The following is a 14,892-nucleotide window of genomic DNA, read 5'->3' on the forward strand; positions in this document are numbered from 1 at the left end:
AAAACAGGAATCAATGTCTACAATAAGGCCACACTGGTGAACAGATTCAGCAGAGGAACAGCATCACAATCCAACCAGACAAATCCAACCACAAACACCGATTCCTGTGGAAGTTCCAGTTTTGTGCGTACATCACCAGGTTTGGGTCCAACACCTGAGATAAGCTACTTTGGTTTGTTATCGCTCAGTCGGGAGTGGTGGGCAGTTTTCCAGCCCCACAGACAGCAGCCAAGGGCTCACTGGGCTGCATCAGGGCCTTGGATAAGACCCTTTGAGATGCTGGAAGGGCCTTGTTCAGATCTCCACTTTCTTTTGTGAACACGGAAGCATTTATCTGATGCATTTCCACTTCAGCGTACCGGAAGAAAGGAGCTCTGGCTCAGAAAGTCTTAGGCTGGAAGGGCCTTGAGATGCTGGAAGGGCCTTGTTTGGATCTCCACCATTTCTTATTTCAAGACTTAAATAGCAGACGTGAAGGATCCTACTGCAGAGTGGGGTCACAGCACCAATGCTAGGTATGTATGTAGAGGCAAATGTCACTCCTCCCCTCAGTGCTATTTCCTACAATTCCTCTTTTCCAGAGCTGCCATTTGCCTTGCTGGAGGACAAGTTGCCAGAGATTTCCTGGTGTCTTTCTCTGTATGGGATGAATAGAAACTTGGGGAAGGAGGAATGGGGGTTGGGCAAATGGCATGGGAGAATGGTTAACACTTAGGTTCAGAAAGGTCAGGTTAGCCAGTGGCCTTGCGCGACACCTATCATGCACCATGGCATGGAAAAGCTCGATGTCGACATGTATTTATTTAACTAGAAGTAGATCTCGCTTTCTTTTGTGAACACGGAAGCATCTACCTGATGCATTTCCACTTCAGTGCACCGGAAGAAAGGAGCTCTGGCTCAGAAAGTCTTAGGCTGAAATGAATGTCAGGGACCACTGACTAGACTCTTGTTTTATTTAACTCGCCACAAGCCCAGCTCGGTTCCCTACCCAGGTGCTAACTGTCGATGCTCATTGTGCCTTCTTGTAGATCACCATCTTTCATACACTCCACGTAGTCTTGTTAGTTTGAGCAGCTCTTTGTCCAGCTACAGGTAGCTGTGGGTATCCTAGGATTACACAGGAATCTAGTTTCCAATTCCACAGCCACAGTTTTACTGATCACAGAGTGATGGACTCTAATCCGGAGAACAGGGTTTGATTCCCCACTCCCCCACATGAGAGGCGGACCCTCACCTGGAGGATCGGGTTTGATTCCCCAGTCTGCCATGTGACCTTGGGTTAGTCACAGTTCTCTGAAGACATGCCCAACACATGTTCTCTGAAGACATGCCCAACACATGGTGCTGCGGGAAGATCTCCTGCACAGATTCTAGCGGGCTGGTTCCTAGTCGGTGGAATTGAAGGCGGGCTTTCCTGTGCCATTACGCTGTACTTTGTTTTATTTTTATGTATTTATTTTCCACATTTTTATCCCGCCCAATTCCCCACGGGGCTCAGGGCGGCGTACAACCACTCAAAAGCAGAATACATTTGAAACAACAAATAAAATAGTTAAAACCAATAAATACAATAAAATACAACTTAGTAGACAACAACCTACTAAAAAAGGTGCCACTCTTGCCCACGGGAGGCCAACCACGATGGGAACGTCGCCCGGCCGGCTTGATGGAAACGCCTGATGGAATAGCTCCGTCTTGCCAGCCCTGCAGAATTGATTTATATCCTGCAGGGCCCTGATTTCATTAGGGAGCTTATTAATGCGGGCCCAGCAAAACTAAAGTCCAACCGTTCATCAATGAAAGATTACCGCATCAATTATGCGCTAGATTTGAGTTCAGTGGGACCTTGGAGACCAATACGATTTGGGGGTATAAAAGTTCAAGAGTCAGAATTCCCTTACATCTGATGAAGGGAGTTTTGACTCTCAGATGCTCATACCACAAAAATCTACATGGTTCTACACTGGACTCGAATCCAGCTGGTTGGGGTGGGTTTTCTGGGCGGTGTGGCTGTGCTCTGGTAGATCTGGTTCCTAACGTTTCGCCTGCATCTGTGGCTGGCATCTTCAGAGGTGCATCCCAGAGGGAAGTCTGTTATGCACTGTCCAGTGAGAAGGGAATGTTTAGTAGGCTACATATTGTCTATGTCCCCGGGTGGGGAACCAATCAATAAGTGTTTGGGTGGAACTTGCTATGCAAAGGTGTGGTTGAGTGCATTGTATTGCAGGTTGGATTGAATCCAGCTGTTTTACTGCAGACTAATAACAGTTCCCCTCTGCGTTCATACTTTGTCAGCAGACGTCAGCTTTTTTCAAAGTCCTGAAGATTGTGCAAATGTTACCACCGATAAATGTGACAAACCGATTTTTTTTTTCAGGGCAAAGGAACCAGGGACAAGATGCTGATCAGGATGATGATTTCTCGCAGCGAAATCGATATGCTGAAAATTAAGAGTGAGTTCAAGAGGAAATATGGAAGGTCCCTCTATTACTTCATCCAGGTGAGTGTGGGGTCGGAAGGGGCTCACTGCTTGCCTCTGCATCGTAACCCTGGACTTCCTCGGCAATCTCCCATCCAAGCACCAACCAGGGCCAATTCTGCTTAGGTTCTAAGTTTGGATGAGATCAGGCTAACCTGGGCCAAAATGTTGCACTTGACCCTAAAAATCAGCCTTGCAGGTGCACTGTTCATAATTCTAATGATGACCACACCACACCATAAAGAAGGTTTTCACCGGTTTGGGGGTCAAACCCCCCCATGCAGTTCAATTCAGCGCTTTAATTCTGCACCATTTTGAGGTTCTTTTCAAGATGTGCAGGAAGGTTCATCGATAGTTTCTGGTCTGTTTCTGCCTATGCAGCAAGACACAAAGGCTTACCTTGGCCTCCTGAACCTCTTCATGAGGAGATGACTGGAAAAACTGCGATGGAGAAGACCCTGCCCTGCTCCAGATCTGTGTTTTCTTCCCTTTCTCCTCCTGCCACTCTAGCCCCATCGATCACGACTAACCTCTTTCTGTCGCTGGCCCCTTCCTCAAGACACGCAGCCAATGCTGCCAAACCACTTTCAAATAGCTTGTAGTGGATTTTGCCATTCCGCCATTTCGAAAGCACTGGAAAGAGCAACCTAAGCAGTTGGAAAGTGCATTATTCTGCATGTGCGGAATGAGCCTCTGTATTTTCAAGGCTCAATACTGTAGGTTGCTTTCGTGTAGTCCCCTAACTCGGCTCTGTGCGGCTTTTAACTCAAGTAGCTAATCTAAGCAGCAGTAACGAGGCTGGAGAAGTTAACATTCCAGAGAGAGAGGGAGAGAAGCGAACCTGTGCTGTGAATTATTCTGCTTCTGTGTATTACGTACCTGTCAAAAGTACAAATAAAGTGGAATTTTTACTTTGAGAGAAATTGTTCTGGAGCTCAGGAAGTCTCTTTGTGCAAGAGAGATCTTTTTGCTACGTTCATTCCCTGCCTTGTCAGTTTCTCCTGGTGCTGTGTTTCTGTTGGATATTCAAAGAGATTCTTAAGTAGCGAAGTAAAAATAGGTACACAGGGATGCTGAGCGTTTTTTTTTTTGTTTCCAAAATATACTTTACTTCAAGCAAAAGGAGGAAGAGGAGGTTACATGGGGGAAAAACAAGAAATGCTAGACTAGCAAATGCACAGTTAATACTACATCTTGTCTAATTCTGTCTGACCATGAGATCATCTCTTGTTCTGATCTGTAACAAAGAAAGTCAGGTAATGTATCCTCAAAAGCTTTCGTGGCCAGATTCAACTGGGTGTTGTAGGTTTTCCGGGCTGTGTGGCCAGCCCGGGAAAACCCACAACGAAGAAAAGTCAGGTAACTTTGTAACCTGACTTGTGTGCGCTTCTCAGCAGGCAGGCAATGGTGACCAATGGTTAAACCACGGCATCGGTCATGAATAGTGACCTCAACCTCTTGTTTACATATAGGCAGTTAACCCTTTAGTAGCTGGATTGTCTGGCAGACACTTGCAAATCCCAGCAGCTTCTCACTTCCTCGTCTATTTTTCACATCATTCCTCTGGACCACCCCCCCCCCCTCCCTCCCTCCCCGAGCTCCCAAGGAGCCGCTCTGCTGTTGGGACTCAAGCCAGACAGGAACAACCCAAAATGTCCAGCTGAAGGAAAGGGGGAAATAAAGCAGCGGGGTGGGGGGGGGGGGAACTGCCGGCTGCCCCGCACGGTCGCTTGAGAACCAGAAATATCGGGGTGCCCGCAATCACGGTATGTCCGCAACCGCAGGAATTTAGAACCTCTGCCCCAATGTCTTTCTCCGCTATCAAAGCCCGGAAGTGACGCAACCGATGAGGTCTCCCAGCCCCAGGACAAGAAATGTCACATGCCACAAGAAATGTCACATGGAACGCTTGCCCCTCTTCTGTAGTCCCGCCGCTAAACACCGGAATATCAGGTTGTGGGCGCATCTCTATAAACGGCTGCACTTTCGCCATCGGGCTGGCCTCAAAGGAACATTATGGATTTGGCCGCTCGATGGCAGCATTCCCTCGCCCCGATTTGAAGTGTCACAGCGAATACTACATGAGCCGGAAGTATTCTCCTGAATCATTGGCTCCGTTTTGTAGTCTTTCCGCTAATGAGGTCCCGCATGCCTCCAATACCGGAAGCGCACCCAGAATTATTCCCCCGTTCTGTAGTCTTCCCTCCACCACAAGGTACCCAGAAATGTAAGGCCTAACATGGTCCCCTGTGCCACATAGACCGGAAGTGTTTCGCAGAATCACCCCGCCTCCTGTAGCCTTTTCCCCACCGCTCCGTGATGCAAACTGCCCCAGCCAAAGACCGACAGCGTGACAGAGAATCGCCCTCCCCCCCGCCGTTCTGCAGTTCCATTAGGAATTTAAAATGAATAAAATAACAGTCCAAACATTCCGCAAAATAATAAAAGACAAGTATTCCAATGGGCTGGGTTAAAGGTGGTTGTAAATTACCCCTCGCGACCCCCACAAACCCTGACAGGAAAGAAATCTGGGCTTGGAGGGGCTCTGAAATAAGACAGTCAAGCCCCCCCCCCCCCCGTGCATGGTCAGGACTTCCTGCTGAAGCAAAGACCTCCACAAAGACCCGTTTCCCGTCCCCCACCCCAGCCATCATTAAAACGTCCGTTGCCGTTATAACGATCGCTATAGCGAACGGTACAACGATCGTTATAGCGATCGGTATACCGATCACTATAACGATCGTTATAGCGATCACTATAACGATCGTTATAGCGATCGGTATAACGGCAACGGGCCTTCGAATGATAGCAGGCTCAGGGTGCTATGGTTGGGGGGGGGGGCGGGGCGGGGAAGGGGTCGGCTCTCTCGATCACTGTGGTGGATCAGGACGAGGGAATGGGGTCCCCAGCCAGGGCAGGTGTAACGGAAGTTTGGGGGTGCAAAGCAGCGTGCTTCAGAGGGGAATCTGTCGGGGGTGGGGGGGGTGTCGTCCCAAACTCCAGCCCCACAAGCAGCAGCCCTGTTCTTGGGGGGAGGGGCCTGCTGCCGGAGGGCATCCCGCGGACGGAAGCCCCGCCCCGTCGCGTCCTGGCCAATGGCCGCACCTTTCGCCTGACAGAGCACGGCGATTGGACCGTCGCCCTTCCTCCTTCTCCTCATGCTTCATTGGCCGCCGGGCGTAAAGGCCGAAGCGGCCGGCGGGGAGAAGAACGAGGAGGAGGGGGGCCCTTCTGCAGGAGCTGCTGCTGCTGCTGGTGCTGGAGGTTCGTCGTCCGTCGTCGTCGTCGCTGGGGGGACTCTGGCCGCCCTCCCTCCCTCCCTCTGGTGGACGGGGAGGGGCGGACAGTGGAGGAGCGCTCGGAGGTCCTGCGGGGCGGTGGGCCCGTCGCTTGCTGGGGGGCGGGAGGAGGTGGCAGCTGCTGGGTGGGGGCAGTTCCGGTCCCGGGAAAGGGAGGCGTGCATGGGGCTGATCTTGTCCGCCCCTTGGCTCATTCCGCAGGAGGAGGAGGAGGAGGAGGAGGACGGGAGGAAGACTGGCTGGCTGCCGCTGCCGCTCCTCTCCGGGAGACTCCGGACGGAGGCTCAGGGGGACGTTTCGCGACTATTTGTAGCCACTTTCATCCTGGCCTCGTGCTTTCCAGGAGGAAAAGGAAAGGAGGCTTCTGCAGCTGAGACCCGTTCCAGAGAGATTCCCAGCAAACAGAAGAAGATCTGGCTTTGTCCGGGCCCCGTCTACACAGAATGGGGTAAGTGATGGTGTTCCTGTATGTCCATGCGTTGAACAGGTGCTCTTCCCTAGGAACTCAAAGGCTGAGAGAATGGAAAAAAAAGCTAACAGGGGTTTTCTTCTGGGGTCAGTATAATACACACAGCTGCGAGCTTTTTGACATGAATTCTTACCACTGTTGAATGGCTAGGAGGTTTCTGGACATATCTTGTAGATGACCAAAACAATGCCATTTTGGCTGAAAATACATATAAGCTACTTTTTTAACCAGAAAATGTGGGCTTTATGTACCCATAGGTAATAAGTAATTGCTCCCAATGGAAAGGTCCTTAAATATTGGTAATGTGAAAGAGCCATCTTTTCTTTTGAGTATTGTGTAGAGGCCACTGAAGCGTAAGGCAGCAGAATCTTCATGAATGTCTCAACATTGCTTATTTCTAAAGCTATCAAAGGATCACTCCATACAGCTTTCTCGCTTGCATTGAAGTTAGATCCCAGTGCATGTTGTCTTGCGCACCAAAAAATGGGGAAGTTGTAGGTTTGCAAAATAAATGCATCTGTCAGAGGGTGGAATGTTGCAAATCCCACAAACTGAGTTAGTCATTCTGACTCGTCAGGTAAGAGGGAAGAGATGGAAAGAAGGGAAGGGGAAGTGTTTATACTTGATAGGTATAGGTCACTGTTTAAGAGAATAGATGTCTGAGTAGTTTAGAAGAAGAAGAGTTGGATTTACATCCCCCCTTTCTCTCCTGTAAAGAGACTCAAAGGGGCTTAAAATCTCCTTCCCCTTCCCCCCTGCACAACAAATATGCTGTGAGGTGGGTGGGGCTGAGAGAGCTCCGAAGAACTGGGACTAGCCCAAGGTCATCCAACTGTATGTGCTGGAGTACAGAAGCTAATCTAGTTCCCCAGATAAGCCTCCACACTTCAAGTGGCAGAGCAGGGAATCAAACCCGGTTCTCCAGATTAGAGAGCACCTGCTCTTAACCACTCCACCAGGCTGGCTGTCAGTAGAAAAGATGGCTCTTTGACTTTGAGAAGGCATGGCAACGTGTCTGTTGGCAGCCTTTATTTATGACACTATTTGTATATAAAGGCCAGATTTTCATAATGGATTAGATGCATCTTAAATGCTGAATGTTGCTATTTTGGGAAAGAGTCGGGAGCTTATAGAAGTACTTAGACTATGTCTTTACTTGTTGTTGGAATTACTTCCTTATTCCAACCTTTGAGGCTTAAAGTGCCTTTAAAAAAATAAAAACATTGGCTCGTCTTTCTGGGGTTTGCAGCTGTGACACTCTGAATGCAGGAGGCGTTTGGGTGAAAGATCCACTGAACCCCCTTGCTTGTTGCAGGCGTGGACCAGCCAACCATTGTCGACATCTTGACAAACCGCAGCAACTAACAATGGCAGGACGTCGCGTTTGCTTTCCAGAGAAGGAACAAGAAGGTACGGTCGGAGTCTCAAAGCCTTTTCTGGCGATATCTGTGCCATGGTGCAAACATTCCTGTTGGGTCTTGCGGCTGGCAGCATTTGCAGGTTACAGACCGGGAGGACCATTAATCCTAGTTCAGCCTGCACATTTATGCTTGAGACTAAGACATCCGAAGGAAAATACTCCCCGCTGGACGGATGCTATTAACACAGGAAACCACCTTATGGGTCAGGACCTAACGCAGTCTTGTCCTCAAGAATAAGATGAGACCGCCCTATCGTTTGCTCTTAAAGATAATTGGCTGTGTACAAAACTGATTGTGGCACTAAGAATGCGCAGATTCTCTTGTGCTAACTTTTAACATGCCAATTGGATTGCCTTCAGCAGTGGTGTAGAGGTTGAGAGGAGGTGCACTCTAATCTGGAGAACCAGGTCTGATTCCCCGCTCTGCCACTTGAGCTGTGGTGGTTTATATGAGGAACTAGATTAGCCTGTGCTCTCCAACACACGGCAGCTGGGTGACCTTGGGCTAGTCACAGTTCTTTGGAGCTCTCTTGGCCCCACCCACCTCACAGGGTGTTTGTCGGGGGGGGGGGGGAAGGAAAGGAGATTGTAAGCCCCTTTGAGCCTCTACAGGAGGGAAAGGGGGAGGGATAAATCCAACCCCCCCTCCTCCTCCTCCTCCTTCTTCTTTGGTTGTGACTTGGGAAATAGCAAACTATCTAATTTTTAGAAATGGAACATGGTTGATTTTTACATTTTTAAGGGGAGATTATAACCTTCAAAATAGCTTACATTGCTGGTGGGGCACAGTCAGGTCTGAACCTTGACGTGCTGATCTCCTTCCCCTTTCCGAAGGCTCTACCTGCAGCTCTGAAATCCGGTCTGCCTGGAAACCTGGAGACGGTTATGCTCTCCCTCTTGAAGATGCCTGCCCAGTACGATGCCAGCGAATTGAAAGCCGCCATGAAGGTAATGGAGGGCAGGACCATTGGCTGGACGCGATACCGGTTCCCTTTTGTTATTTATTTTCCCATTCAGATTCTGCAGGCACCAGAATTCTGCTTTGATGCAGAAATCTGCTCTGGGAACACCCTAAACTTGTGCGACTGATTACCTTCTGACTCATCCAGAGCTCCTGTGGCAATCCACAGGGTGGAAAAATTGTTTGCATATGTTTGTTCTCATATGCTTAGCTTTTGGGGTTCCTCTGACTTAGTTCACTCTCCTCCCAGTAGCCTGATAGCCAAAGTGAAGTTCTTGCTAGTACTGAGGTTGGGTTTTTTTTAAATCCAATGCTGCCCTCTTGCCAGCATAGTTGTGACGGAATGAAAGAACGCAAAAATGGCTCATCTATAAACCACCTCTGGCACCAATATTTTTTCATCCCTTTTCTGTTCACTATTGTACCTTTGTTCCTTTACATCCTTTCTTTGGCGCCTACACATTATCAAGGCAAAAATATCCTTTGTTTGTGGTGCTAAAGCCAGGAAATTATGTGGAATCTTTGGTGAAATAACTGTCCTTAGTTCTTCATCAAACATTTGCACTGTTACTATTGTTTTAAGCATTATTATTAATCATCGTTATTATTAATAATTATGATAATGTATAAAAACAAGAGACCCATAAAATGGATTGTCTTAATGATGGGATATTTCCTAAAAATGTCCTACTCGTTTTCCTACTCAAAGCTAACGTGTTGCCGATGCCGGCTGGAACGGACCATAATTTGCTCAGCTTCCGCTCAAAGAGGAATCCTTTTCCAACAGAACTGGGCTCAGGACGGTCACCTGAGTTCCCAAAGAGTTTAATTAACACCTGACACGTTTGTCACTTTCTTATTGTATTAACAGCCTCATAGTAGATTTGCACTGTACACTCAGTTAATTCAATGTTAGTTCAAAGTTGCACTTCTGAATTAAGTTTTTACGTTTGCATCTCAGACAGGAACCCGCTGATTAAGATCTATTTTATAGCATTGGGCCCCTTGAACGCCTCTCGCTAGTTCGAGACAAATGAAATCTGAGTTTTTGCCTGTTGTGCAAAGTGTGGTTTGGTCCTTCAGGGTTTGCAGAGATAATCAGTTTAGTTTTTTTCTTTTTAAAGGGACTGCCCAGCGTTATAGCTTCCTTTGCTAAAACACTTTCCAGATACAATGTATGCGTACACTGGACTCGGCGCTGAGGGGAAAATAATTAATTTTCAGTCCAACTGAAGGTGAAATCCAGATAGCCAGGCTTTGGATGACCCCCAGTTGACTTTTATGGAACCATCCAGTGACCCAGTGATGGCCAAATGAAATAAAAAACTTTGCTGTTGTTCATAAGGATATATTTACCATGAAGGGAAGTGGATTCCCCCCCTCCCCTCGTGATGTGGATTCCCTTCTCATGTTGAGGGTTCCATAATTGCAGATTATGCATCTTCCAGCATTAGATTAACCCCTCCCCCCTAGAATCAAGAGGTCAAAGCGTGGAAACACTCTCCTATTGTTGCTTTGTGGGCTGGGAGGGAAGAAATTACTGTTTCTTTCAACTGAAACCGTGGACTGACATTTTCAACCCAAGACCTTTGGACTCAGAACTGGCGAACCTGCTCCCAGAAGTAAGCTTTTATATGTGTTTTTGTGCTTCTTTTCAGGGTCTGGGGACGGACGAAGACTCGCTGATCAAGATCATCTGTTCACGGACCAACTTGGAACTCAGTGCGATTAACAAAGTCGACAAAGAGAGTAAGTTGGTGGGGTCAACCAAAAAAGGGGGAATTGCCTGCATTTTGTTCCTCCAGTCTGATATGCTGGCTTAAGTTTCCAGTTATTCCAAACCCAGAAAGGGCCTTCTTGGTTGTGGCATCAAAACTTTGGAACTCCCTCTGCAGGGAGATTCGTGCTTCCTTCTGTCACTGTCTCCCACCAGTGAGTGAAGACTTCTTTGTTTCGTAGAACCATAAAGTTGGAAGAGACCCCAAGGGCCATCAAGTCCCACCCCCAGCCATGCAGGAACACACAATCAAAGCACTCCAATGCACTTGGTTTCAGAAACAAAGAGAATAGTGAAACTCTTGAGTTTCAGTATTTTTAACAGAATATTCCAACAGTTCACTGTTAGTTTAATCTGATTAATACTCTCATCTGTTTTTCAGTGTACAAGACCAATTTGGAAAAGGACATCATTTCGGACACATCTGGTGATTTCCGCAAGCTGATGGTCGCGCTGGCCAAGGTGAGGGTCCGAATTTCCAGGACCAAATGTTTCCTTGGACCTGGTACGTTTGTGGGAGACATTCTCCTTCTGCTTAAAAGCTGACTTTTGTTTTCCTTTTTGAAGGGTCATTTTTGAAGACATCTCCACAAAGTTCCACATCTCAGCCTCATGGCCCGTCCGTGACAAGCAAAGACTTCAATGGCCAGAAAATGCAGAAAGAAAAAGAACTGCTTCACGTTGGTTTTCCTCGGGATTAAGAAGGTGGCTGAATGAAAGGAACTGTGTCCTACGCTTTGTGTTTCTCTGACCACTGCAAGCAAACCCCACCCAAAATCTCCCCTCATTCCTCAAGGACAAAACCCAGTCTGCAGATATAATGTCATGCTTCACGCTTCGAATTTTGCTCAGAGTGTTTCTCTGACCACTGCAAGCAAAGCCATATTTCCCTCAAATCCATATTTCCCTCCCCTCAGTGCTATTTCCTACAATTCCTCTTTTCCAGAGCTGCCATTTGCCTTGCTGGAGGACAAGTTGCCAGAGATTTCCTGGTGTCTTTCTCTGTATGGGATGAATAGAAACTTCTGGGGGAAGGAGGAATGGGGTTGGGCAAATGGCATGGGAGAATGGTTAACACTTAGGTTCAGAAAGGTCAGGTTAGCCAGTGGCCTTGCGCGACACCTATCATGCACCATGGCATGGAAAAGCTTGATGTTGACATGTATTTATTTAACTAGAAGTAGATCTCGCTTTCTTTTGTGAACACGGAAGCATCTACCTGATGCATTTCCACTTCAGTGCACCGGAAGAAAGGAGCTCTGGCTCAGAAAGTCTTAGGCTGAAATGAATGTCAGGTACCACTGACTAGACTCTTGTTTTGTTTAACTCGCCACAAGCCCAGCTCTGTTCCCTACCCAGGTGCTAACTGTCGATGCTCATTGTGCCTTCTTTTAGATCACCATCTTTCATACACTCCACGTAGTCTTGTTAGTTTGAGCAGCTCTTTGTCCAGCTACAGGTAGCTGTGGGTATCCTAGGATTACACAGGAATCTAGTTTCCAATTCCACAGCCACAGTGGTCACAAACAAAAAATCTCAAGTGTGGTGTAGTAGTTAAAAATTTAAGAGTGATGGACTCTAATCTGGAGAACAGGGTTTGATTCCCAACTCCCCCACATGAGGGGCGGACCCTTACCTGGAGGATTGGGTTTGATTCCCCAGTCTGCCATGTGAAGCCTGCTGGGTGACCTTGGGTTAGTCACAGTTCTCTCAGAACTCTCTCAGCCCCACCTCACAAGGTGTCTGTTGTGAGGAGGGGAAGGGAAGGAGTTTGTAAGTCACCTTGGGACTCCAAACTCTTCTTCTAAAAAAGACTGTTCTCTGTAAAGGAAGTCACCTTAGGCATAAGTGTGAGCCACACTGCTACAGCCATATAGTGAATAAACAGTGGTCTGACGTATAAATATAACATTTAAATCTGAATTAGTCTTTGATTACCTGAAGATGCCAGCCACAGATGTAGGCGAAATGTCAGGAGAAAATTCTAGTGGAAGACAACCACTTGGGGCAGGTTATAAGAGAAGAGGAGCATTTAATATCATACAGTGATACTCATCATTTCTTATTTTTAGGCGATTTTTGTACTTTTATATTGTGTCACACTTTTATTGTACTATGCCAACAAAAGTATCAGTATCTGTAAGTGATCATTGTACTAAATGTATGCCACCTTTGAAGGACAGGGGATTTAAAAATGTATTAAATAACCCGGCTCTAAAGTGTGTCTCTGAATGACTTAGGGTGTTGTCTAAGGGTTATGTGGGGCATCTCAGAGATACTACATACATGGGGTATCCAGTGTGTCTGGCAAAGCAGCTGCATGAAGCTGTGTCTTACTGGGCTGGACTGTCATAAGTCATGTGGCCTTGGAGTCTGGTTGTGATTTTTTCCAGGATGGACGCCTGCTCTGCATCTGTGGCTGGCATCTTCAGAGGTTTATCACAGAGGGAAGTCTGTTACACTGAACACTCTGTGATACACCTCTGAAGATGCCAGTCACAGATGCAGGCGAAACGTTAGGAAAAGATCCACCAGACCACAGCCACACAGCCTGGAAAACCCACCACAGCCAGTTGAATGTGGCCGTGAAAGCCTTCGACAATACATTGCCATAAGTCAGTTTTTTCTACTACATAGTGCAAACTTTATTTTGAATTTTAGGTCATGAAAAAGGAGGCTAGTGAACTTGAAGTCTGTGCAATCTTTCTAGCATTACAAATCAGCATTGCCTGCAAATTTTCCACCTCACCTAAGCACCTCTTTATCAAATGCAGGATGCTATTAGCGTACTTCTAGGGATACCATGAATACCCACCTACACTGCGATTAGCCTACAGACCGTTCAGGGTTCACTCTGGAGTAGAACATTTTACTTCACCGGCAGAAGTTATTAAAGAATTGCCATTTTAATACATTTAGCTGTAATGTGGGCTAGTTGTAAGAGAGACGAGTGTTGCAAAACAAACCATTTAAACAAACCTCTGAACGGTTTTGGGAATTCTTGTTGGATGAGATGCTATTCCGCACAGTTCTAGTCCTCTAAAAATTTCTGCAGAGACAGAATGGCCTAAGTAATATAATAATAATATAAAACTTCAATCACATTCCTATTCATTTAAGATCAATCCTCACTGCCTCTAATAGGCTGGATGTCAACATACGTAGGATCAGAGACTGCAAATTCCACGGTGCAGAGATGCCCCAAGCAAGAACTGTACTTATTTAAATAAATTACACTACACAGTGGAGATCTACCAAACGCAACTCATTCCCAAACACTCAATGCAGAAACGTCTCACCACATAAAAACTACACTTCCCAATAGGCAACGAGGTGGTGGGGTTGTGCATACTGGGAAATGTAGTATCCGCTCGGTAAGGCGGAAGCCCGATCGAGTACTTTATTTTTATGGCCCTTTTACGATGAGGAAAGCAGTTAGGACTCGGGAGTGTATAAAGCAGGACGGGGTTGTTAGATGCCTGCAATATTTTATGCATCCCTTTCTCGGGGCTTGAGCAGATGTGTAGATCCAAGGAGGAACCCGGCAATCCAGGGGTGAGTAGAGTTCACTTGCTGGAAAGTAGCGTGACCTGGTGGTTTGCAAGAGTCAATCTCCGTCCGACATGACCACAGCAAAAGAGGCAGCCTGATACGTCTCAAACTCTAAAGAGGAAAGGATTTGTGTTGTTAATGTGGAGTTCGTGCAAGAATTGACCTTCATAACTGTGGAGAAGCCGTATTAAAGGGCCTGCCGGCTTAATGAACGTGCCTCCACGTGGTTGCTAGCGGGGACGCTTTTCCAAGGAAGCCTCCCCATTCTTTTTGTAGCTTAAGAGTAGCATTTCACAACCTTGAGGTTTTTTTAAAGTAAGGTAGCAACGAGGTCTGCTTGATGTCAGAGCTGGCTATTGAGATGTGTTCTCTTTCTAGCGAGCTTCCCTTAGAACAGTTATGGGAATGCTCTTCGCGGGAAGATAAAATGATACTAAAAGAAGAAGAGTTTGGATTTATATCCCCCCTTTCTCTCCTATAGGAGACTCAAAGGGGCTTACAAACTCCTTTCCCTTCCCCCTCACAACAAACACCCTGTGAGGTGGGTGGGGCTGAGAGAGCTCCGAAAAGCTGTGACTAGCCTAAGGTCATCCAGCCGGCGTGTGTTGGAGTGCACAGGCTAATCTGAATTCCCCAGATAAGCCTCCACAACTCAAGTGGCAGAGCTGGGAATCAAACCCGGTTCCTCCAGATCAGAGCTCTTAGCCACTACGCCACTGCTGCTCCTTATGGGTATGGATCCTATGACTTCCTTCAGTTAATCTGGATCATCAGAAGAGCCCTGCTGGATCAGACCAGTTAATCATGACCAACTACTTATTATGGAGGGATAACAATAAAGGTATGTAGACTGAGGCCTTTCCCCAATGTTGCCTCTGAACAGAAAAGTTCTGTTTAATTGCCCTAGACACAATGGACTTGACCTGCATGAATCT

General features: G+C 47.1%; 2 protein-coding genes across 3 annotated transcripts in view; both read left to right on the forward strand.

The window, feature by feature from the left end:
• The first annotated feature begins 5,609 nt into the window (after window positions 1–5,609).
• LOC125426607 (annexin A2-like) lies at window positions 5,610–11,067 on the forward strand. Its single transcript, XM_048485101.1, is given in 7 exon segments — window positions 5,610–5,734; window positions 6,122–6,226; window positions 7,563–7,657; window positions 8,502–8,615; window positions 10,287–10,377; window positions 10,788–10,867; window positions 10,973–11,067. Coding segments are annotated over 7 exon segments (594 nt in total). The 5' UTR covers window positions 5,610–5,637; the 3' UTR covers window positions 10,985–11,067.
• A 2,723-nt stretch (window positions 11,068–13,790) lies between these two features.
• Window positions 13,791–14,892, forward strand: part of FASTKD1 (FAST kinase domains 1) — a 31,258-nt gene continuing 30,156 nt past the window's right edge. Inside the window, exon 1 of one of the 2 annotated variants that reach the window (XM_048485098.1) lies at window positions 13,791–13,960. The gene's annotated coding sequence lies outside the window, so the exon portion shown is untranslated. Of the gene's footprint in view, window positions 13,961–14,571; window positions 14,799–14,892 lie in introns of those variants that run through there. The other variant, XM_048485099.1, reaches the window with a different exon arrangement.

The sequence above is a fragment of the Sphaerodactylus townsendi genome, linkage group LG02 (assembly GCF_021028975.2).
Source record: "Sphaerodactylus townsendi isolate TG3544 linkage group LG02, MPM_Stown_v2.3, whole genome shotgun sequence".
Classification (NCBI taxonomy): domain Eukaryota; kingdom Metazoa; phylum Chordata; class Lepidosauria; order Squamata; family Sphaerodactylidae; genus Sphaerodactylus; species Sphaerodactylus townsendi.